Source organism: Nicotiana attenuata, unplaced genomic scaffold (genome assembly GCF_001879085.1).
Source record: "Nicotiana attenuata strain UT unplaced genomic scaffold, NIATTr2, whole genome shotgun sequence".
Lineage (NCBI taxonomy): Eukaryota > Viridiplantae > Streptophyta > Magnoliopsida > Solanales > Solanaceae > Nicotiana > Nicotiana attenuata.
The window spans coordinates 185,340-209,447 of NW_017671342.1; the positions used below are offsets into that span (position 1 = coordinate 185,340).

General features: G+C 42.0%; 1 protein-coding gene across 1 annotated transcript; it reads right to left on the minus strand.

The window, feature by feature from the left end:
• Positions 1-564: 564 nt before the first annotated feature.
• On the minus strand, positions 565-7,047 carry LOC109207676. The gene is made up of 2 exons (XM_019370641.1): positions 5,749-7,047; positions 565-699 (listed from the first exon to the last, which is right to left on the minus strand). The coding sequence occupies exons 1-2, from the start codon at positions 7,045-7,047 to the stop codon at positions 565-567; spliced, it is 1,434 nt and encodes a 477-aa protein (XP_019226186.1).
• Positions 7,048-24,108: the final 17,061 nt, after the last annotated feature.

Here is a 24,108-nt window from a genome sequence, read left to right on the forward strand (position 1 = left end):
GGGGGGGGGGGGGGGGGGGAGCTCGATTCGTTCTGTTTGAAAACGAGACATAAATTCTCGCACATTTCGTTCTCCCTTTACTTAATCTTGAATACGTCGGACTACCTTGTTGCTACCTTGATGGCGCCGGCGTGCGCATTACGAAGGAGTCTGCCAGCATGGCGAACGGATCTATGCAGTTGGGAGCCAGGTTGTGGTACCACGTCATGCCCCCCTTCGAGAGCGTTTCTCCATATTTCTTCAGCAGGACTGACTCAATCTCATCATTTTTTATGTCGTTTCCCTTCACCGTGCATGCGTAGGCGGTGACGTGTTCGTTGGTATCCATGGTGCCGCTATATTTTGGGAGTTTTGGTATTCTGAACTTCTTCGGAATGGGTTTCGGTGCCGCTTCCTTCGAGAATGGTCGTTGCACGAACATTCTCGAATCTACACCTGTCAGGACCGGGGGTGCTCCCGGGATCTGATCCACCCTAGAGTTGTAGATCTCGACCTTTTTATTGTTGGCCGCTATCATTTTCTTACCCGATTCGATCCTTCTGTCGAGGTCCTCAAGAATTTTTGTTATGGCACGTTGGCTACCGATCCATTAGTGCTTGATCTCTCGGGTATTTTTTCGGCGGGGGGAGCTGTTTCCGGTGCTGCTGTGCTGGGAGTCTTCGGGTGGCTTTGTGACCGAGCAATGGCCAACTCTTGTGCCTGCAACATTGCAAAAATAACATGAAGACTAACTTCCTGTTCTTCCCGGGCCGGGGTTTTTTGAGCTTCCTATCGGTCGTTGTGCCGTATGCTCCTATTGGTGTGAGAAGTTTCGTCGACTTGTTGTGCGTCCTGTGAATCCGCTTCTATTAGAATCGGTACGGGCGCGTTATCGGGATTCTATGGTGGCGCTTCAGCAGCCGGGAAAGCCACGCTGTTTTCCCCGTGATTTTTGAGGTTGTCGTTCTCGACTCCGTTTACAGAGTCGGACATTTTGACCAGGAATCAAGGGATCTTGGCCAAGAAAAAGTGTGAAGGATGGCGTGCGTTTGTGCAATGAAACAAGCAAGAAATTAATCACTATTATTTTTAGCCCCACGGTGGGCGCCGAACTGTTTACCGTAAAAATGGTAACAACAATTAAATGTATAAATGGGATTCTAAAAATACCTGATCTATTTTTATGCTAGTTGTTAGAGCAGATGATGCTAAGAATTGTTTAATGATGAAATGCAAGCTAAAACGAGACAGTAATCAAACCGAGGGGCCTGCTGCCCGGATATAGGACTGGTCGATAGGGGACCTCGGGGTCGATGTCAGGGTCGAGCTTGAGCAATCTGGGGCAGTCGAGAATGGAATAACAGTTAAGATATGATTAAATAAGGTTTTTTATATCCAATACCAAGCGATATAATGAAGAACAAGTAAGAAAGCGATAAATATTAAAGTGGCCTCGGGCCAGTAAGAACGAGCAAGTTAGAAAGAAGATGGAGAGAGAGATATTGTTGCACTTGTGGAGAAATATTTGGAGTATCATCGGCCCTTTACAAAGTGGAATGGATTCCCCTTATATAGGAGAAGGAATACCATATAGTACATAGTGCATTGAATGTAAAGATACGAGAATGGGACGGCTAGGCATGGTACTAGTGTTTACTAGTTCTAGCTGCTCGCCTCGGGAATCCCCCATCCTCGGAACCTTCATTGGGTCGCGGACAAATTCCCTATCCTCGGAATCTTTGCTGGGTCGCGGACGAACCTCGAGGGAGGGAGCTCGATCGTAATCCTGCAGCCTCGAGATGCTGATACGACTTCCCGAATGTACCTTAACGACGAGAAATAGACCCCCCTGATTTCACCGCATACACACCTTCGAAAGGGGCCATGATGTGGTATCACAACCTACCCCCGAATTCAATAGACTCATTTGCCATGCTGGCAGATTCATTTATAAAGGCACATGCCGGGGTCATCAAGGTGGCTACAAGGAGATCCGGCATTTTCAAAATCAAACAAAGAGACAACGAGATATTACGGGAGTTTGTCTCCCGCTTTCAGATGGAGCGAATGGAATTACCACCAGTCTTCGATGACTAGGCAGTGCAGGCCTTCACCCAAGATTGTAACGAACGAAGCTCGGTGGCTTCGAAGCAGCTAAAGCAGAATTTGGTTGAATATCCCCTCCTAACTTGGTCGGATGTCCACAATTGGTTTCAAACGAAGATCAGGGTCGAGGACGACCAACTGGGAGTCCCCTCGGGCTTAGTATATCCTAGAAGGCTTCTGGCAAAGGAACCAAGACCAAATATGGAAAGGTACCAGCCATACACCAAAGATAGAAGTAACACCCCAAGGCGTAACATACCCCAAAATGACCGAAGAACAGATCGAGGTTAGAATCCTCAGGGACTCATAAGCAGAGTCAGATTCGACAAACATATAGGGCCGACGAAGGCACCCCGCTTGTTGGAATAACTCTTCACACTGCTCGAAAATGAGCCTACGGCAACAGCCGAAAAACCGTTGCAACATACAGGTAAACCGTTGCCACAGAGCTATTGGAACGGTTTAGCGACCGTTACATACGCTGACATGCCAATAGATCTAGAGTAACGGTTCTTGCAACGGTTATCCAAACTATTGCTTAAGGGTAATCTATCGCAACGGTTGTTCCTCTGTGTGAAACAACGAGTATTTCTTTCTAGTTGTAACGGTTAAAAACCGTTACCATTGAGTTTACAACAACGGTTGGCAACCATTACCATATAATTTGTTGCAACAGTTATGTAAGCTATTGCAACGTTTATTTACAGATATTCTAATGGTTTCACTACGCTACTGTAACAGTTTTATTTCTTTTGCAACGGTTTTAGCTACCTATTGTATTAGTTTGTTGCACATTTTGGAACAATTGGAACGGTTCTATTAGACTATTACGCAGTGGCTGTAAATGAATATTTAGATATATAATAATTTGTAATAACCTGAAATTTATATAAATAAAAAGATAAAATACTTCATAATCGACATTGTCTCCACAAAACAAAAATATTTTAACTCAATCACATCAGTTTTACATTTCAACACTTCAAGAGTTAGGGTAAGTTTCAAATGTTGATAACAAATGATTCCTAGAACATGGGCAATAATTCAAAGTTCTTAAGTAAGGTCTTGATCTTCATAATCTCCATCTTCCCTTTCTTCAATTTTCTCCACCTACAAAAGAGGATAAATAAAGTCATTATCCTTCAAGAGTTGGTTTATTATTATAATAATGGGTATGGTCCATAAAAAATGCATAAAACACAAAGTTTTCAAATGTACTAGAATGTCGATCTCTAAGTCTTCAGTTCTTTTTGCTAGTATGAAACAATCTTGTATCCAGTCAAAATCTTTAAGCACAGAGTTTTCAAAAACAATTCATAGATGACAACAAGAAATTGGTTGTCTTTAAATCTGAGTGAGAATGCAAAAAAACTTTTCGGATTTTCTGAGGGTTAAAAATCAGGTACCAACGAGATGAAAAAAATAGATCTATTATTAACTTCATAATGAAAATATATTTGCTTTGGGGTTATCTAATTGTGTTCTGAACTGAAGCATCATAAGCCTGTGACAATGAAACAGCATGCTCAAGACATTAGAGAGGTACGAGAAGTGTAATAGTCAGTTGATATTTTTTTAAAATATCAACATAGACAAGTATGACTTAGACAAGCACAAGGATTCCAACCAAGCAAAATAGTTGCTTATTTTCCTGTTTGCTTATGTTACTTCAGCTTGGTTAAACTTAATTGTTACAGTTTCTGAATAGAAAAGTCATTTAAGTGCGTCTCCTTTCAGTTGGGATGATGAAAGTTACATTACATATTTCAAGCAAAAGATGCATGTATGCCTATCTTCCCGACATCTGCTGCATACCATCCTAGACTGATGGACAGACATAACTTATTAATATGTGCTTTGAGTGTTACTTGAAGTGTATGCCATTTGAGAAACCTAAAGAGTGGCCTCACTGGTTACCACTAGCCTAATGGTAGTACAACACCATCTATACTTCCTCTATTAAAATGACCCCTTATGAGGTAGTGTACAGTGAGAAACAACCACCCTTACTCTTATATGTCCTTTGACGCTCAAATATAGCTAGTTGACAGAAGCCTTCAATCTAGATAGTCTACTATGAGGATTTAGAAAGAAAAGAAAAAGGCAAATGGTAAGCAATTGAAACAAATGGTCACCAGTAAAGCATGGAGTTGAGCCCAACTAGTTTGTAATTGAAACGTAGTTGATTGATTAATTGATTTAGGTTCCAAAGATACAAAAACCAGCCAGCCACACCTGGACAACTGAGATTTGATATGAATGAATCCTGTGTACTCCAAAAGACCAACAAAAGCACGAGTTTTAACATTTACTCGCTATTATGATAGAGATGAAGTAGCCAGGATTCCTCACAAAACTGTTAATCCGGGATGTTAATCACAAGAAATCACAAATAAAATATAGAATAAGTGTCATATAATTTATCTTACTCGATAAACTTTTTCACTAGTTCATCTCCAGTAATGAACAAAGCATATTGATGTGCTTCATAACATAACTGTGGGTGCATGTGAAAAGTATTTTTCTTCTTACTGCCAATTGGATGGCCTATAACAGCGAATATAGATGACAATTTTTGAGGGCACTCATCATCTACAGTTGGGTATCTACTGAATCCTGTCTTCACGCTGTCATGTAGGTATCTTGAACAAAAAGTCAAACACTATTCTACCAAAAATCTCTCTGCTATCGATGCTTTCGGATAAGATCGATTACGAACAAATACCTTGTATTTACATAGGTTCCTCTCAATAGAATACATCCAACGAAGATGAGCTAGGCTCCCAAGCTTAATTTCATTCACCAAATGAATAGGCAAATGTGGCATTATATCCAAAAAGTTTGGATGAAAATCTTTTCAAGCTCACAATTTATTTCAACAATTTCAGAGTTTATTTTTTCAAGATCTCTTCGCCTTATGAACTTACTACATATGGCTCTAAAAAAGTTACCCAACCTAATCAAGGCCAATGAAACACTCTTGGGCCGCGTCTTTCTAACAGCAACCTAGATCAAGTAATGCATTATAAAATGAGCATCATGACTCTTGTACCCAGATATTTTCATCTCCTTCACTTGCACGCGTTCTGAAATATTTGAAGCACAAACTTTTGGTAACTTGGCATTTTTATGACGGTACAAAATAATCTTTTCTATTTTGGTTCCATGTAGAAACAAGCTTTTCCAAACTCACTGTTCCATCATTATCTTCTCTTGGTTGTAACTCCTTTCGTATCCCTATTTCTTGTAAGTCATAGCGATCATTTACATGATCCTTTGACTTTTGTTTCATTTCCAATAAAGTCCCAAGCAAACTGTCACATATATTTTTCTCGATGTGCATCACATCAAGATTGTTCCTCAATTTGTTATGCGCCCAATAAAAAAATAGATCTTTTTTTTCGCGGACCCTTGTTATCCCGAGGTCTTTTCTTTTTGCCCTTTCCAAACACATTGTTGAATTCAAGTAGCTCTTGAAACACTTCTACACCGGACAAAGGAGTAGGTGCTGGTCTATTCTCCTCCTTACCATCAAATGACTTCTTATCTTTCCGCAAAGGATGATCATGAGGCAAATATCTTCGATGGCCCATATAACACATCTTATGACCATGTTTGAGATATAGAGAGCTTGTGTCATAATTACAAGTGGGGCATGCCAACCTCCCCTTGGTGCCATCCTAAAGGCATAGCTAATGCTGAAAAATCACTAACTATCCACAACAAGGCTACACGCATTTGAAATGTTTGCTTTGTCTCAGCATCATATGTTTCTATCCCAGTTTTCCATAGTTCCTTCAATTCTGCAATAAGTGGTTGTAAGTGCACATCTATATCGTTTCCTGGAGATGAAGGACCTGGAATGATCATTGACAACACGATATATACTGGCTTCATGCAAATCCATAGTGATAAATTATAGTTCATTAACATGCCAGGCCACGTGCTATGAGAAATGCTCATGGTTCGAAATGGGTTAAAACCATCACTTGAAAGACCCAACCTAACATTACGTGGATCTTTGGAGAAGTCTGGAGGTAGAGAATCAAAATCCTTCGAAGCTTCTCGATCAGCAGGATGCCTCATATTCCCATCATTAGGTCGTTCATTAGCATTCCATCTCATTGCAATAGCTGTTTCAGGACACACGAATATCCTCTGAAGCCTAGGCTTCAAGGGAAAGTACCATAAAACCTTTGCAGGAACTTTAGAAATTGTATTAGTCAAGGCATGATTAGAACTATTCCATCTAGAAGACCCACAAATAGAGCAATTATCGGCCTTTGCATTGTCATTCCAAAATAGCATACAATCATTAGGGCATGCATGTATTTTTTCATAATGAAGACCCAAATCTTTTATCATATTTTTAGCCTTTTTGAAAGACTCTGGTAGCTTAGCAAAGGGAAATGCCTCTTTTAACAACTCTAACAAGTCTGAAAAGGCTACATTACTCAACCCATGCAAAGACTTAAACAAGTACAACCGAATGGTGAAACTCAGTTTATTGATTTTTTCACACCCTGGATATAATTCTTGTTTCCCTTCCTCTACTAATTTAAAAAATCTCTTAGCATCTTCAGATAGAGCATCTCTCATCCCTTCTTTTTGTACCGGCTCACCTTCTACATTTTTGAATGTATCATGAAGTAATCCATCAATATCATCACGCATGTTAGAACCTTCATCATTATTGCTTTGACGAGGTGTAATTCTAGAGGAAAATCCTTCACCATGGAAAAACCATTCGGTGTAACCATCAAAAAAGCCATTAATGACCAAGTGATCCTCTGCCACATTTCTATAATGCCAATAGCGATTAATACATTTTTTGCAAGGGCATAATATTTCATTTTCTTGGGAAGCTCGTTCAAATGCCTTATCAAGGAAATCATTCACTCCACGGATATACTCATCCGTCCATCTTAGGAGATGCATCCAACTTTTATCTACATTATCCATGAAAATCCTATACGACAAAAGTAAATCAACAGAATTTACTCAATAAACAAAGGTACGTACTAATTTGACTTTCACCAAAGCTTAAAGGGGATGAACTCAAGGAGTTACAAATAGTAAAGCAATTCTTGCATTGAGAAAGAGCTATAAAATCATTAGAGAAGAGATCCATTCTTAGTATCAACGAAAGTTCAAAATAAACCACAAAATGTGTTAACATGGCACATTTTTGATAAGCACAACAACAACAACAACAACAACAACATACCTAGTATTAACTTCTACAAAGTCATGATTTCCAACAAAACAAAGCCATGATTTCTTTGCATACACTATAAACAATCAAAGAACTAAGTATTTATATTTCCGATTAATTTCCATTATCTCACATATTTTATTTTATTTTAAATATGACAGCTTAATTATAACCGTTGATTATGTTTGGGATCGATCAAATTTTAAGTTGGTGATTTGTAGCGACTTTTGACCTAATTAAAGAACGCTTTGAAGCTAATTTCTGTCTATACCGGCTGACTTTATTATCTTTTTTTTGGTTGTATTATTGTTCAATCACTAAGGTTGTATTATTGATTAATCCTAATTTTGGTTTGGCCTTGTTCTACCTTTCTAACTCTAATTTCAGCCATTCTTGGCAAAACTCAAAACACAATTAATTCACTTATAATGGCATTTCCAAAAACAACAAGACTGGACACCTAATGACTAAACAATGGCTTCAACATCCACTATATGTTATCAGGCCGACAACTCAGAGCTGGGAAACTATTTGATTATTAGAATAAAAATATCAGGATTGTGATAAAACATCAAAACACCTTATTTTTCTTCCTTCTAAACCAATTCTACTGCAAAACTTAACAATAAAGAAAAAAAAAGTTTCTTTCTTTATTAATCTGAAAGAGGAAAAACAAACAAAAGATTAAATTTTTAACATTATAGGTCTCAAGAAACTAACACAATTACAAAAAGAAACGACTTTTGAAACTCACCAGTCCCAATAGCTTCTTCAAAAGCAGGAGAAAGGGATTCTTCAAACACCAAACTCGAGGAAATTGTTAAAGAAAAGAACAAACGGTCACATACAAAAAGAAGAGTTAAATCTTGGTTATAGTAAAAGCTTCAGATTGGAGAAAAGTTAAAACTTGAAGCAGATTTTTGCAATGAAGAAAAGAAAGTTTCTCGGTAAGAATGAAGAGTCTGTTAAATATTCAAGCATCTAAATCTTATTCTTTTATTTCACAAAATTACACTACCAAAAAGTTGAGATTTATTTCTGCAAAAAAGTAACATTAATATTGAATACAGTGCTGCCTAGATATACATTGTTTCAAGTTCAAGTTTCTCTATGATGAAACAACAGATCTAATGTGGTATCAACAATTCTTATAAAACACGCATCAAAAGTTATCCCTTTTGTTTGCTGCCCATGTCCAGCACTATTTCAAGGTTTTCAAAAGCTAAGATTCGCAAGTACATGCTCTGTTTTTCACAAGTTGTTACACGCGTCATTGACACTTGCCAGATAAATATATTTTTCTGTATCTCATATACATATCGTGCTACAGAACAACAACCACTTTGAGCTTCAAACATGAAGCATTTTGTCACCAGAAAAAAATCAAAGAATGGGGCGCAAAAGAAACTAATAAAGATGCCCCAAAAAATGCACCCAAAATTACAAAAATTAAATAAATTTACATCTATTCCTTAAACAAAACAATAAACCCCATGAAATCTACACATGAAATCAATACAGATCGATGAAATAAAAAAGAGGACCACAAATTAAAAAAAGGAAAGAGCAAATAGGGAATAATACTAGGAATAAATAGTAAAATAAAGAAGCAACTAAATTAGTAAAATGTAGGAAATTTACTTAATATGGAAAAACTTAGGCTTTGAGATTTAGAGAATACCCATTTGTACCCTTATTTGACAAAAATTAAAGAGAGCATATTAAAAGTAGGCGAAAAAACCTGAGAGAAAGAAAGTACCCGTGATTTCACCCGGTCAATCCTAAGTCATGGAATGATGTTAGTTTCTTTGTTTCCTTGGAGTGTTAGACGCCAAAAAATTTCAAAAATTTATCCTTCGAGCAGTCGGATATAGCCAAAAAGGTTTTTACACAATTTCGTTTTCTCTAATAGAAAAATTGAAATATGGGTTTTTTCCGAGCAATCGATGATGGTTTAACAGGGGAAGAAGGTGGTCTTTTTCATGGTGCTTTGGTGGAAGTTTTATGGCCGAAAGACAGTGGAGATTTTGGTTGGACATGGGCGGAGACGCGTGAGAGGAGATTTAGGGGTTTCGGACTTTGGGGATATCGACGACTGCTAATACAATATGGAGTAATTAAATTAGAGAGCTTTATATTTTTATTTTTCTAATTAATTAAAAAAAACAAAAATTATTTTTGTTTGACGGGTTTAACAAAATTTAGGAGGGAATCTGATGGGGAGAACAAAAACCGTTCCATTATCAGTTTTCCCAAAAATCCATTCTAAACCGTCCGGTTAAAAAGTGGTATGGCAACAGTTTAATTTCAATGGTAATGGTTTTATATCAAAAGTGTGCTAATATAATCCACATTCTACTAGAACGGTTATAACTGTTGCTATATCTATTCTATTGCAACAGTTGTATAACTGTTATGAAAAAACTATTGCAATAGGCTCATTTTCTGTTAACGTTTCAGACATTGTATCCGCCATCGGTAAAATCAGAGACACCAGGTGGCCAAGACCCGTACTATCAGATCCGTCACTAAGGAACCCTAACTTGGTGCGCGAATTTCACGGCACACACGGTCATATGACCGAAGACTATCGACAGCTCCGAGAAAAAGTAGCCCGACTACTCAACGAAGGGAACCTCCAAGAGTTCCTCAACGACCGAGCCAAAAATCAGTTTCGGGAAAGGGACGAGAACAGGAAAAACAAAACGGATGAGCCGCAACACGTCATCCACATGATCGTTGGAGGACTCAACATCCACCAGGAACCCGTTATCAAAAGCACAAAAATATACATCACTAGGGAGAAGCAAAGTCGGGGTTATATACCCGAAGATTCTCTCACATTCAGCGACAAGGACATCGAGGCCCTATCTCAACCTCATAACAATGCCTTGGTAATTTCTTTTCTTGTGAATACATTTCAAATTAAGTCTGTGCTTGTGGATCTAGGTAGCTCGGTCAACATTATCAGGTCAAGGGTGACAGAGCAGCTCGGAGCGCTCGACCAGATCGAGCCCGCCTCTCGAGTCATCAACGAATTCAACATGGCGAGCAAAACAACGAATGGGAAAATCACCCTCCCGGTCAACGTGGCTGGCACAGCCCAGAATGTTAAGTTTCATCTCATCGAAGGAGACATAAGGTACAACACCTTGCTCGGGTGGCCGTGGATACACTGCATGAGAGCAGTACCGTCCGCTCTTCAACAAATGATGAAGTTTCCGATAAAGGACGGAATAAAAACTGTGTACGGAGAACAGCAAGCAGCAAGAGAGATGTTCGCAGTGCACGATGTGTCACCAGCAACGATGCCTTCAACATCGAAGGAACAAATGGATAAGCAAAATAGTGAAGTAACAATCACGAGATACAATCTCGGCTACATCCAACTAAACGAGCAAAGGACCGTACCGCGCCCCCGGTGCATATGGTTGAAGTATATCGAGGCTCAAAACACCATCACCACTAAGGTATAACCGTCTCCCACTATATTTTTATATCTTACACTAACCTATGCGCAGGTGTCCGACCAGAACAATCGAAGAGTTCTCCAGTTTGAACACCTTTGGTTTTAAAGCATGTGTTGCACTCTTTTCCTACGATCAGATTTTATCCTTATAAGTGTTTTACTGGCAAGGTTTTTAACGAGGCAACATCTATATGCTACCTAAGGAGAACTTATCAAGTATTCAAGGCTTCTCTTCAATCAACCTCGATTACTGGGGGCACTCCCCCGGGAGATCACCTCCTCGGAGAAGCCAAGATGAGTCAAAAGGGGTCTCGATAGGAAAATGATGTATCGGGCCAGACGGTCGAATGCACCATGTCCGCATAGAAGAACCAAACCCCTGACAACAAAAACATATATTCTTGTACCAAGTAATAAATAATATTTTTCCTCCATCAAAACGCTTTGCGCTTTAAAGAAGTCTGCTTCTTTTGCAAGAAATGGCTCCAGAGCCAAAAATATCCTAAACACTCAGGGACTGACATCTAAAACTCGAAGCCATATAACCTCCAGTTCAAAAACTTCGAACTCGTAAGCCCTCAGTGAGGCAACACCAAGTTTACAAAGAACGGTCCCAAAGCCAAAAAACATTCAATATCTCGGGGACTGTCGCCGACTGTCACTCCATCGATTTGTCGAAAACTCGAGGTTATAAGACCCCATGCGGGCAGCCTCGAGATCATGAGACCTTCATAAGGCAAAACCAAATCTGTAAGACCTCAAGCAAGGCATGAACCATACTTGTACCAAGTAACTTATCTATAAGACCTGAAGCAAGGCATGAACGATACTTGTACCAAGTAACTCATGTATAAGACCTCGAGTAAGGCATGTTAAAATTTGTAAGACCTTACAAAATGCGTAATCCAAATCTTAAAGTTATGGCTACATAATCGATCTTATAAGACCCCTAAAAAGGCATACCCTCGATATAAACGCCGAAACTACTTCACTCGGGGACTGAAAGGCTACGGCCAAAACATAATGACTATGGTCACAAGGCTCCGACCAAACTTATGCAACTCGGGGACGCCCGACCGTCGCCAAAAAAATCACAAGCCTTCAATTACTTCGAAAAAACATCGAAAAGAACCGGTTAATCAGTACCCTCGGCATAAGAAAAAGAGCTTCGATCATATCAACTCCAAACAAAAGGCTTCGAAACAATTCAGCCATCGAAAACCTCCCGAGGTGCTCATTTATCGCTACATAACGGCTCATAATCGAGGTTCTTGTCGAGCCGTCGAAGAGTCGGGAGAACACAAAAACTTCAAAAAGTCTTTAACGAGGGAAAATAAAGCCCACATTAGAGGTCGTACCTACCCAATGCGTAAGAGCCACAATAGCCAGCTTAAAATTAAAGGTCCTACCGACCAAACGCATAAGAGCCACTGTCGCCAGCTTAAAATTAGAGGTCATACTGACGCGACGCATAAAAGCCAAAGAGCCAGCTTAAAATTCAAAAACTTAAGGGTCAATGAGCTCGAGTCAAAATCTGACTCGAAGACTAAGCTTGAAACAGTTACCTAAAAATGCCAAAGGCAAATGCGTAAGAGCCCAAACGCCAGCCTATATTAAGAGGTCGTACCGACCCAAAGCGTAAGAGCCTAAACGCCAGCCTATATTAGAGGTCATACCGACCCAATGCATAATAGCCTGCGAGCCATCCCAACAAGCCTCAAGGCCGATTTGCAAACCTAAGGGTTTTACCTCGAAGTCCAGTTCACCTGGCCAACCATCGACGGATGTATAAATTCAAAAGAACGAAAGACATACTCAAGAAAATAGAAATTCATGAAAGGAGAAAACCGAAAGGTTCCTTTATATATGCATATATGAAACAGTGCAAGGCTACATTCGCGAACGCTCTCTGAGAGCCCTGTACAAAGAATCAAAAAAGAAAAAGCCTAGTCTACTCTCCCCTTAGGGATCGCGGCCCCATCGGCCTCTCCCTTATTATCTTTGGCATTAGACACAAGGAACTTGGCATAGTATTCATCCGCCTTGGCCTACTCAATCTCTTCCAAGAGATCGAAGCCACTAGCATGGATTTCCTCGAGGGTTTCCCTCCAAGATTTGCATCGGGCATATTCATCACTTCTGCTCTCCCGATCGGAAGCCCTTCTTAACTTAGCTCGAACATCGGCAGCGTCTTTTAAGTAGACGACCACTTTCTTGTCGGCCTTAGCCCGAATCTCTTTAGCTTCAGCCCCGGCATCCACGACTTCGGCCTTCATGTCCAAAAGGCCGAACTCGAGCATTGCAATCCTGCTCGTCTGAACCAAGCTATTTTCACGGGCATTCCGGAGCTGTACCTCGAGGGCAGAAACGTTGGCCAAAGCATTTTTGTTGGCCACAATATGGGCATCTATCTGAGCCCATAGCTCCTTACACTCATGATTGGCATGTCCAACCTCGCCCCAAAGGCGTTTCAGATCCTTTATCTTGCTCTGCTACTAAAATATCAAAATATTAATCTCTAAGGATAGAAGAAGAAGCATTCATTCCCTCCGACCAAAGGTTACCTGTTTCTCAAGGTGGCTTTCATCATTCAGGCTTCGATTCGCCTCGTACCGAAGGTGCCTCAATTCTTTTCCCCTTTTATCACAAAGAAGCCTGAGGGATTTCTCCCCATCCAAGGCTTTCCTTAACTTGGCTTTACAGCGAACAACTTGGACTTGAGCTTGTCAAAGGCCTATGAAATATAAGCTCAATGAGAAAACAAAAATGTAAAATCAGAAGACCAACAAAGTCAACAAAAGCTCACCATAAAACAAAGCCGCTGAGCCTCCTCAAAGGTTGAGCGTGCATCTGCTGGCCTGGTCTCACCTACCCCAGTTGAACCGATCTAAGTAGGGACATGGTCGCTCGAAGCCCTGCTTGATTTAGGCGGCCCCTAGTCTCAAACATCACTCGAAGTACCTTCGACAGGAAATGAAGACGGCGGCAAGGGAGGAACCATTTTTCCGAGGCTAGAAGCCTCGAATGCTGCAGGCTCAGCTGATACATCTTCTTTGAGCCTCCGAGCAGGGCTTGGCTCGCTATGAGAACCCTCGTCCTTCGAGGACTCCTTCCGTTTGTTATCAGTCCTCGACCCCAAAGCTGATGTGACTTCCTCCTCCCCGAGGGGCACGGTCTCATCTAAGAAAATTCTCCAATGCCTGCGATAACGGAGTTAGTACACACAAAAGAAAGTACCTTTCAAAGAAAACAAGCCACACAACAGGTACTTTGATGTTTTGCCTCCCATCTACCCTTGGACAGATCTTGCCACTTACGCTCATCGTAAGTCGAGCAAGCTGCCAGTTTCCAGGATGAATTCGCCAGGTTAGGTACCTCGTATGGCATCCACGGGACTGCTGCAAAAAAGAAAAGAAAAAGAAAGCATCTTACCGAATCCACCTCCGCCATGGACAAAAATAATAAGAACATAAGTGTACCACTTATGTGTAAAATTCCATTTCTCAGGAAATGGAAGGAACTCTGTGGGGATAATATCGACAGTCCGTACTCGGACGAAACAACTCATCCACCCGCGGTCCCCATCTTCTTAATTTCTGGCAATAAAGGGCTGAGTGGATCGATGTCGCGAGGTAATCATGCCTCGATAATACAAGGGTTGGTACAATCTAATAAGATGGCTGAGGGTGAACTCGAGCTCGGCTTTATCTGCAAAATACCTTATCATCAGCACTATCCTCCAAAACGATGGGTGAACCTGTGCCAGGGTAACGTGATATCTTCTACAGAATTCGAGCACGACCCTATCGAGAGGTCCCAACGTAAAGGGGTACATGTATACGTTCAAAAAACCCTCGACATAAGCCATGATGCTCTCTTCCGGGGAAGGTACCTGCAGTACCACCTTTTCTCCCATCCGCAATCTTTTCTAACTACCTTGAGGTGTTCCCCCTATTAAGGAGATGAACCTCGATGCATGCTCTCGATAGCCCTGAACATTGGGAGGTCCCTCTAACGTAAAATTCCTTCTCGAGACAAAGCACCTCAAAGTTAGCTCACCAGACACCGGCGGTGTACTACCGACCGAGTGCGAAGCAGAGGCGGAACTGTCCTCTCCTTGGTGAACGAATTCAGACGTAGCAACCATGACTATGGTAAAATAAGAAAAGGAAGATGAAGACTTGGGCGAAATCTTTGAGTTGAAATGGTAAGAGAACTAGCACAAAAAATAAGAGCTCTATAAAAGGGATAGTTACTCGAAGTAGCGGAGTCCTCAGGTGAGAAATAAGCAAATGCATATATAGAGCAAGTAGCGACTGTTTGCCTATCCTGAAGGCCAATTAATTCTGACCATGTCAATGCCATTTTTGCAGAAAGTGTACCGATGGGACCACCCCGGTCGATTCACAACTGTGTCACATAAAGGATACTGTCACACAACGCTCGAGAGCCATTGAGACCCCGAGGATTTCTGTTATACAAGCATCGATTCCAAAAAAGCTATCGACCTAATCTCGAGATGGTGCCGATCTTGAGGGTCCCGATTACTCCAAGTATAGGCACCAAAGAGCCAGCATCAAAATTCAAAGGCTAACTTCGCGTAAGCGCTAAAATATAAAATTCGAAGACTTGGAGCAGCAAAATCTTCTTACATTACCAAAAATATATTTACAAGGGGTATCTTTACAAATCCTTTCCCACCGACAAATTCATATACAAAAAAGAAAAAGGGGAAATGACGTGAGTCTAGTCTTCACCTCACTACTCTCTGGATCGCCTTCGGAATCCTCGTCCGAAGTGGCCGAAAATGCCGATTCTTTCTCCAAGGTTCGGGCTTCCTCAATCTCAGCTGAGAGATCGGCAACTTTAGAGCTTGCTCCTTTGAGATCCTGCTTCCTTGCCTTTGAACGAGCGTAAGCGATGGCCCGAGTCAGCTTCTGCTCGGCCTTTTCTGATATCTCTTGGGCTCGTTCATTCGCAGTAGCGACATCCTTCATGAATGAAGACGCATTTTCTTCAGCCTCAAACTTGGCAATAGATAGTGCCGCAGCCTCTTTCTGAGCACTCCAAAGAATGCCCTGGATTGATGTCAACTCCATTCGCAAAAGGTCTCTCTCCGAGGTCACGGCCTCATTTTACCCCCTCAGCTCGAGGATCTCTGCATTCTTGGTTGCAACCTCTTCCTGAAGTTGCCTCACGAGGGCATCCTTTTCCCCGATATGCAAAGGAGAACAAGTTGATAAGCATCAATTTATAAGAATAATAAACGAGTTCATGGATGTCGTGTACCTTCTCAGCAAGGCTAGCCCTTTCCTAGCACACTCCCTCGAAACTAGCCTGAAGCCTGCTCAACTCCTCCCCCTTTCGGGCAGAGGAGGCCTTCGACTCCTTTAACTCCGAGGTGAGCTTCTCGATCTCCTTCCCACATCATGGAAGCTTGTCTTGAAGCCTAGAAAAGGCATGATCACACATTTCGATAGCCTACAACAAGGCGGAGAAGTTAGAAAACCAAAGGTAAAGATTGAAGCGCAAATGTTATGTCAAAGAATATAACCTGTTGCTGAAGCCTCTCCCCCTCCTCGAGAGAAACAGGAGCATCAAGATCAATTTCCTCATCGATACTATCAAAGAGGTCTCTGAGCACATCTTACCCTACATGAGAGGCCCCCACATTGGCGGTACCTGGGTCCTATGCGTCCCTGATTTTCCCCGGTGAGTAGGGAGGGCCCAAATTAATGCCACTCAAGGCATATATTTCTCTAAGGGCCTCATCTTTCCCCCGAGAAGCTTCGGGTTTAGGCCCTCCAGAGTCACCAGCAACAGGTTCATCGGCATGGACTGTACTATGTCTGTCTTGAAACTCGGGGACTGTACCATGTCCGACTTGAAAACCTGACAAGCCCGCCTTTTCTCCACACCCCAAAAGAGGGTGAGACATTGTATTTGTACCTGGCCGTATCCGAGATAGCGGTAAGTGGTGTATTGGTTCGAGAAGAACAAGGTACGCAATTCCCTGTTTATTATGTAAGTCGGACCCTGGGTGATGCCGAAACCAGGTACCCGCACCTGGAAAAACTAGCTCTTGCATTAATAAGTGCATCTCAAAAATTGAAACCTTACTTCCAATGCCATCATATTTGCGTTTTAAAAACGTATCCCCTTCGAAGCATATTGCATAAACCCGAATTATCGGGCCCACTGGCCAAATGGGCCATCAAACTCGGGGGATATGATATCGAGTATCAGCCCTGAACGACAGTCTCAAATTTTGGCAGACATCGTAGCCGACTTCACTCCCTCCCTCATACCCGAGGTTGAGAAAGAAATTTTGCTAAAAAAGGGCACATCTTCCGGGATATGGACCCTGTTCACTGACGGCGCCTCGAATGTAAGAGGGTCCGGGCTCGGCATAGTTCTAAGGCCACCTACGGGTGGCGTGATTAGACAATCTATAAAAACCACAAGGTTAACTAACAATGAAGCCGAGTATGAGGCTATGATTGCAGGTCTGGAATTGGACAAAGACCGAGGAGCTGAAGTCATTGAAAGCAAAATATGATTCCCTCCTGGTGGTAAATCAAGTAAATGGGAGCTTCGATGTTCGGGAAGACAGGATGCAAAGATACTTAGACAAAATTCAAGTCACATTGCACCGCTTCAAAGAATGGACTCTGGTCCACATACCTCGAGAGGAGAATAACAAAGCCGATGCACTCGCAAACCTGGATCGTCTGTTGAGGAAAATGACATACTCCTCGGATCTGTTGTTCAACTATCCAAATCAGTGATTGAGGAAGGCCATGCCGAGATTCACTCCACTAGCCTAACATGGGATTGCGAGAAATAAATATATCGATTATTTGGAGAGCGGGAAGCTACCCACAGACCCAAAAGAGTCGAGGGCCCTGCGAACCAAAGCGGCCTGATTCTCGCTCGACGAAAACACAACTCTTCACCGAAGAACTTTTGATGGCCTCCTAGCAGTATCTCTGGGGCCAGGAGACACAGACTATGTGCTCCGAAAGATCCACGAGGGCACCTGCGGAAATCACTCCAGTGCTGATTCTTTAGTTCGAAAAATAATTAGGGCTGGCTACTATTGGGACAGCATGGAGAAGGACACTAGAGAATTCATCCGCAAATGCAACAAATGCCAAAGATTTTCCCCAATGATTCACCAACCCAGTGACAACTACATTCAATTTTATCGCCATGGCCGTTCATGAAATGGGGGATGGACATCGTCGGACCTTTACCAACGGCGCCAGGTAAAGCTAGATTTATTTTATTAATGACTGACTACTTCTCAAAATGGGTTGAAGCATAGACCTTTGAAACAATAAGAGAAAAAGAAGTCATTAATTTCATCTGGGACCATATCATGCGCCGATTCGAAATTCCTTCCGAGATAACGTGTGATAACGGGAAGCAATTCATCGGAAGCAAAGTGACTTAGTTCTTCGAGGACCACAAGATCAAAAGGATCCTGTAAATGCCCTACCACCCGTGTGCAAATGGCCAAGACGAGTCCACAAACAAAACCATCATTCAAAACTTAAAGAAGAAGTTGGAGAGCGCAAAGGGAAGATGGAGAGAAATATTAACCGAAGTGCTCTGGGCATATGGCACAACTCCAAAATCAAGCACGTGTGAAACGCATTTCTCCCTTGTATATGGTGCCCAGGCTTTGATACCGGTCGAGGTTAGAGAACCTACTGCCAGATTCCAACACACCATCGAGAGCTCGAACAATGAGTCCATGACTACTACTCTCGAACTATTTGATGAAAAGCGAGAAACCTCGCTGGTCCGAATAGCCGCACAAAAATAGAGGATCGATAGATACTACAACAAGAGAACAAATCTCCGATGTTTTGGAATCGGGGACTTAGTACTAAGGAAAGTCACCTTGAATACTCGAAATCCTAATGAAGGAAAGCAAGGTCAGAACTGGGAAGGACCGTACCATGTCCTCGGGGTAGTTGACAAAGGGTCCTACAAGCTCGGCACCATGGAAGGCGAACATCTTCCAAGCAATTGGAATATATCAATGCTCAAACTCTATTACTACTAAAATCAAAGGCCTTAGGTTTCCAAGGAATGTGTTGCACTCTTTTCCTTCAATCGAGTTTTTCATCCCCAAAAAGGGTTTTTTACCGACAAGGTTTTTAACGAGGCAACATCTATATGATACCTAAGGAAGACTCAACAAGTATTCAAGGCTTCTCTTCAATCAACCTCGAATACTGGGGGGCATCCCCCCCGGAAGGTCACCTTCTCGAAGAAGCCAAGACGTGCTAAATGGGGTCCTGATAGGAAAACGATGTACCGGGCCAAACGGTCTAACGAACCATGCCCGTACAGAATAACCGAGCCCCTGACAGCGAGAACACATATACTTGTACCAAGTAATCAAAGAATACTTTCCCCTCCGTCAAAGCATTTCACGTTTCAAAGAAGTTTGCTATTTTTTACAAAAAAGCTCCAGAGCCAAAAATGTCCCAAACACTCGGGGACTGGCGTCAAAAACTCGAAGCCATATGACCTTCGAATCAAAAGCATAGAACTCGCAAGCCCTCAACGAGGCAATGTCAAGTTTACAAAAACGACTCTATGGCCCAAAATGTCACGAACACTCGGGGACTGGCATTAGAAATTCGAAGCCATATGACCTCCGGGTCGGAAGCTTGGAACTCGTTAGCCCTCAATTAGGCAACATCAAGATTGCAAAAAATGGCTCCAGAATCAAAAACATCCCGAACACTCGGGGACTAACATCCAGAACACTCGGGGACTAGCGTCAAGAAACCTTCAATGTCTCAGGGACTGGCATCCCGAACACTCGGGGAGTGGCGCCAAGAAACCTTCAATGTCTCGGGGACTATCGCCAGTCTCCGCCTCATCGACTTATCAAAAACCTAAGGCCATAAGACCTAATATGAGCAACCTCGGTCTCGTAAGACCTATATAAGGCAACACCAATATCTGTAAGACCTCAAGTAAGGCATGAACTATACTCGTACCAAGTAACAATATCTGTAAGAACTCAAGCAAGGCATGAACTATACTTGTTCCAAGTAACAATATCTGTAAGACCTCAAGCAAGGCATGAACTATACTTGTACCAAGTAACCAAAACTGTAAGATCTCAAGTAAGGCATGTAAAAAAAATATAAGACCTTACAAAAGGCATTACCCCGACCTTAAAATTAAGGCAATATACTCGAACATGTAAGACCACTAATAAGGCATACACTTGGTATAGACACCAAAACTACTTCATTCGGGATGAAAAATGACCACGGTCGTAAGGCTCCGGCCAAACTAACGCGACTCGGGGACGCCCGACCATCGCTATAAAATCACAGGCCTTCAATTACTTCGAAAATACTTTGAAAAGAACTGGTGAAATAGGCTACCCTCGGAATAAGCAAAAGAGCTTCGAACATGTCAGATCCAAACTATAGGCTTCGAAACAATCAGCCACCGAGCGAAACCTCCCGAGGTGCTCATTTATCGCTACATAGCGACTCACAATCGAGGCTCTTATCGAGCCGTCAAAGACCCGGGCGAACACAAAACTTCAACAAAGTCTTTAATGAGGGGAAAATAAAGACTATATTAGAGATCGTACCGACCCTAATGCGTAAGAGCGACTGCCGCCAGCCTATATTAGAGGTCGTACCGACCCTAATGCGTAAGAGCCACTGCCGCCAGCCTATATTAGAGGTCGTACCAACCCTATTGCATAAGAGCCAGTGCCGCCAGCTCATATTAAAAGATCGTACCGACCCAATGCATAAGAGCCTAAGGGCCAGCTTTAAATTCAATGTAACTCGAGGGTCAGTGAATTCGAGTCGAAACCCAACTCGAAGACAAAGCCCTAAACGGTTAGCTGAATATGCCCAAAAGCAAAAGCATAAGAGCTTAAGATGCTAGCTTACAAAGATCGTACCAACCCGACGCGTAAGAGTCTGAGAGCCAGCTCAAAAATAAAAAACTTAAGGGTCAATGAGCTTGAGTCAAAGTCCGACTCGAAGACTGAGCCCAAAACAGTTAACTAAAAAATTCCCTAAAGGCAAAAAGCGCAAAAACCTAAGTATTCGCTTATATCAAAGGTCACACCGACCCGACGCGTGAGAATCTAAAAAATCCGCACAAATAGCCTCAGGGCTGACACGACAGTCTTACAGGTCGATAAACCCAGGAAAACATAAAAGATGGTAAAATAAAGTCACATAGCTCGGGGCTCAAGCCCCAAACGATCAACTTTCGACCATTGCAAAACGCTCGACGGTAGCAGGAACCCAAGGGTCTAAATTTGAGACCCACGACTTCGGATCAATTGCCAAACGAATGCCGCAAGTCGTTCAAAGGAAAAATACAAAAAGGTAAAAAGTTGACACATATATATAAAAAGATTTGTGTACGGAAGAAATCAGCGGTTCGATTTTAGGGTCACCAATGCGCCTCGAAAAAAGTGCCTCCAAAAGTTCGAATCTTAGCTCGAGGCTCTGGCCTCGAGGGTTCTCAGTAATCTACTTCGAGATAGCGTAAGCAACGGACGACCTCGAGGAAGGGTAAATCAGTGGTGTCGGTGGATCGGTGTGAGGTCCCAAGGCACGTGACTAGAGCTGACAAAGTCTATTAGGCTAGTCCAAACCCGTACCACGACATTAAACGGTTGTACCAGCCCCATATATTTGTAATAAATGCATTTGTACTATGTTGTGATTCCCCCTCATATATAAAGGGGATCTGATGCTCAAGATTGAATATACAAGAACATTCTCTCTGCTCTCTAACATATTCTCTTGACTTTATTGCTTCCATTTATTGCTCATATTCATTGTGTTCTATTTCTTGTTCTTCATTTATTTCTTATCATTGGTCATAAAGAGCCATCATCGTGGCTCTCATAACTGTTATTCCTCTCTCAACTGCTCCAAGCCGGCTATCTGACTCGACCTCGAGGGCCTATACATGCCGGCTCGAGGCCTAGATTTCCAACCAATCGGTTTGGCTATTACATAATTTTTTAAGTTGTAATCTTGCTTTCTAATCTTTTACTTAGCATCCATTGCCTATCAACTAGCATAGAAACAGATCATGTATTTTTAGAACCACAAAATCAAATTTAATTGTAATTACCATTTTCACGGTAAATAGTTTGGCGTCCACTGTGGAGCTTAAAATAATAGTGATTATTTTCTTGCTGGTTTAACTAAATAACGCAAGTTACCTTTCGCACTTTTTCTTGTCCAAGATCTTTGATTTCAGGTCAAAATGTCTAACTCAGTAAATGCACGTGAAAACAACAATATTGAAGACCATGGAGAGAACGATGTGGATGTTCCAGGTGTTGGTGTACCACCATGAAACCCTGAGAATGCACCAGAACCAATTCCTGTGGATGCGTTCTCACACGATGCCCAACACGACGATATAAGCTCCCACACTAACAGGAGCATACATCAAGGAGATCAACAAGAAGTCCAAAAAACTCCAGCTCGAGAGGAACAGGAGGTCGTCCTTCACGTTATTTTTGAGATGTTGCAGGCACAACAGCTGGCAATCGCTCGGCTGCAGAGCCACCAAAAAACCCAAGTACATCAGCCCCAGGAACGGCCCCTTGGACGGAACACGTACCAGAAAGATCAAGCAATAACGGGTCGGCAGCCGACCCCCCATCATAAAGATGCTCGAGGACCTCACAAGGAGGATCGAGTCGGGCGAGAAGAAGATAGAAGCCAACGACAAGAAGGTCGAGACCTAAAATTCCAGGGTCGACCAAATTCCGGGCGCACCCCCAGTCTTGAAAGGTGTGGATTTAAAGAAGTTCGTACAGAAGTCGTTCCCACAGGAAGCGGCTCCAAAACCCATTCCAAAGAAGTTTACAATTCTAGACCATCCGAAGTACAATGAAACCTCAGACCCTAATGAACACGTTACTGCTTACACTTCAGGAGTGAAGGGAAACGACCTAAAGGACGACGAGATCGAGTCCGTCCTACTGAAAAGTTTGGAGAAATGCTTTCAAAGGGGGCAACGATGTGGTATCACAACTGTATTGGGGAAAATTGTATTTATATATATATGGTGACGTGTCATGACACGTAGACTGGTCAAATATTCAAAGAATTAAGGTTGGTTAACAGACACGAGCAACAACAGATACGGGCAGCAACATATACGAGCAAGTTAAATGAAGAAGGCACGAGCAGTCATACAAGTAATTCAACGCTCGTACCTATTCAAGACATTCAAAGGTCAAAGATTGAGAAGAGTCAAAGGAATGAATCTAACAGCCAAAAAGAGACCAGATACAACATTTAGTGAGTATTAAATACTAGAAACATTAGAGAATATGTATTTAATGTATATGATTGCATAACGTAACATTTAAGGTCATTAATTGCCCATAATTTTCTTATTATGACAAAGGTAAAGTCTGTATTCCCAAAACGGCTATAAAGGGGAAAGTCACAAACAACTGTAGGGACACGAGGAAAACACTACTGGAATATACTTTGATTTACTTGCTTTCTGATTATATTATTCACAAATCTCTTTCTTTATATACTTTTTTCCGATTATCAGTAACCCGAGTTATTCTAAATTCAAGCTTTGACCTAAAATCTAATTTTTGGTTAAACAAATTGGTTCCGTTACCGGGAATCTGATAATCAATTATATCTCAACCTGATTTTCTTAATTGCATCAACCATGTCGAACAACAATGACAACACTCAAGGAAACCCAGAAATTCAAACAATCTAGCAACTTCAGGGAGACTCTCCACGAGGCTCTCCACAAGGCTCTCCACGAGGCTCCCCATGACGGTCTCGTGAAGGCACTCCTGATGGATCTCACAGAGATGGAAAGGCTCAATTCGAAAATGTTGAAACCATGAATGAGGCTTTGCAAAAACTTATTGCCTCTCAAGTCAATAAAGCTCTTCAGGCTATTGTTAGCCAATTACCTGCTGCTCCACCCACATATACTCCAAACAACAATACTTTGGAGAATCCTCGTTCAGGATTGGTTAATTCAGGCAGCGGTGGAACCCCTAGTGAAACACAAGAGGGAGACCGAGGTAATCCAGTTAATTCTGATTTACAAAATCTAGTACTAACCTTGCAGAAACAGCTTAAGGAGCAAAATGAACGCATAGAACAAATACCCGGAGTATCTCCCGTGATCAAGGGAGTAGATATAGATAAATATTCCCAACAACCATGGAAGCCAAGTTCTTCCCCCCTCCCAATTCCAATGAAGTTTAAGATGCCTGATATTCCAAAGTACGATGGAACAACAAATCCACGAGATCACGTTACTG

What these genes read in the sequence shown, in the direction of transcription:
- LOC109207676 (XM_019370641.1), bottom strand. Translation starts at nt 7,047, where the DNA reads ATGGATAATGTAGATAAAAGTTGGATGCATCTCCTAAGATGGACGGAT. An exon ending in TAGGATGGCACCAAGGGGAG is followed by an intron (nt 700 to 5,748) that starts GTTGGCATGCCC and finishes GCAATGTTGCAG; the next exon opens with GCACAAGAGTTGGCCATTGC.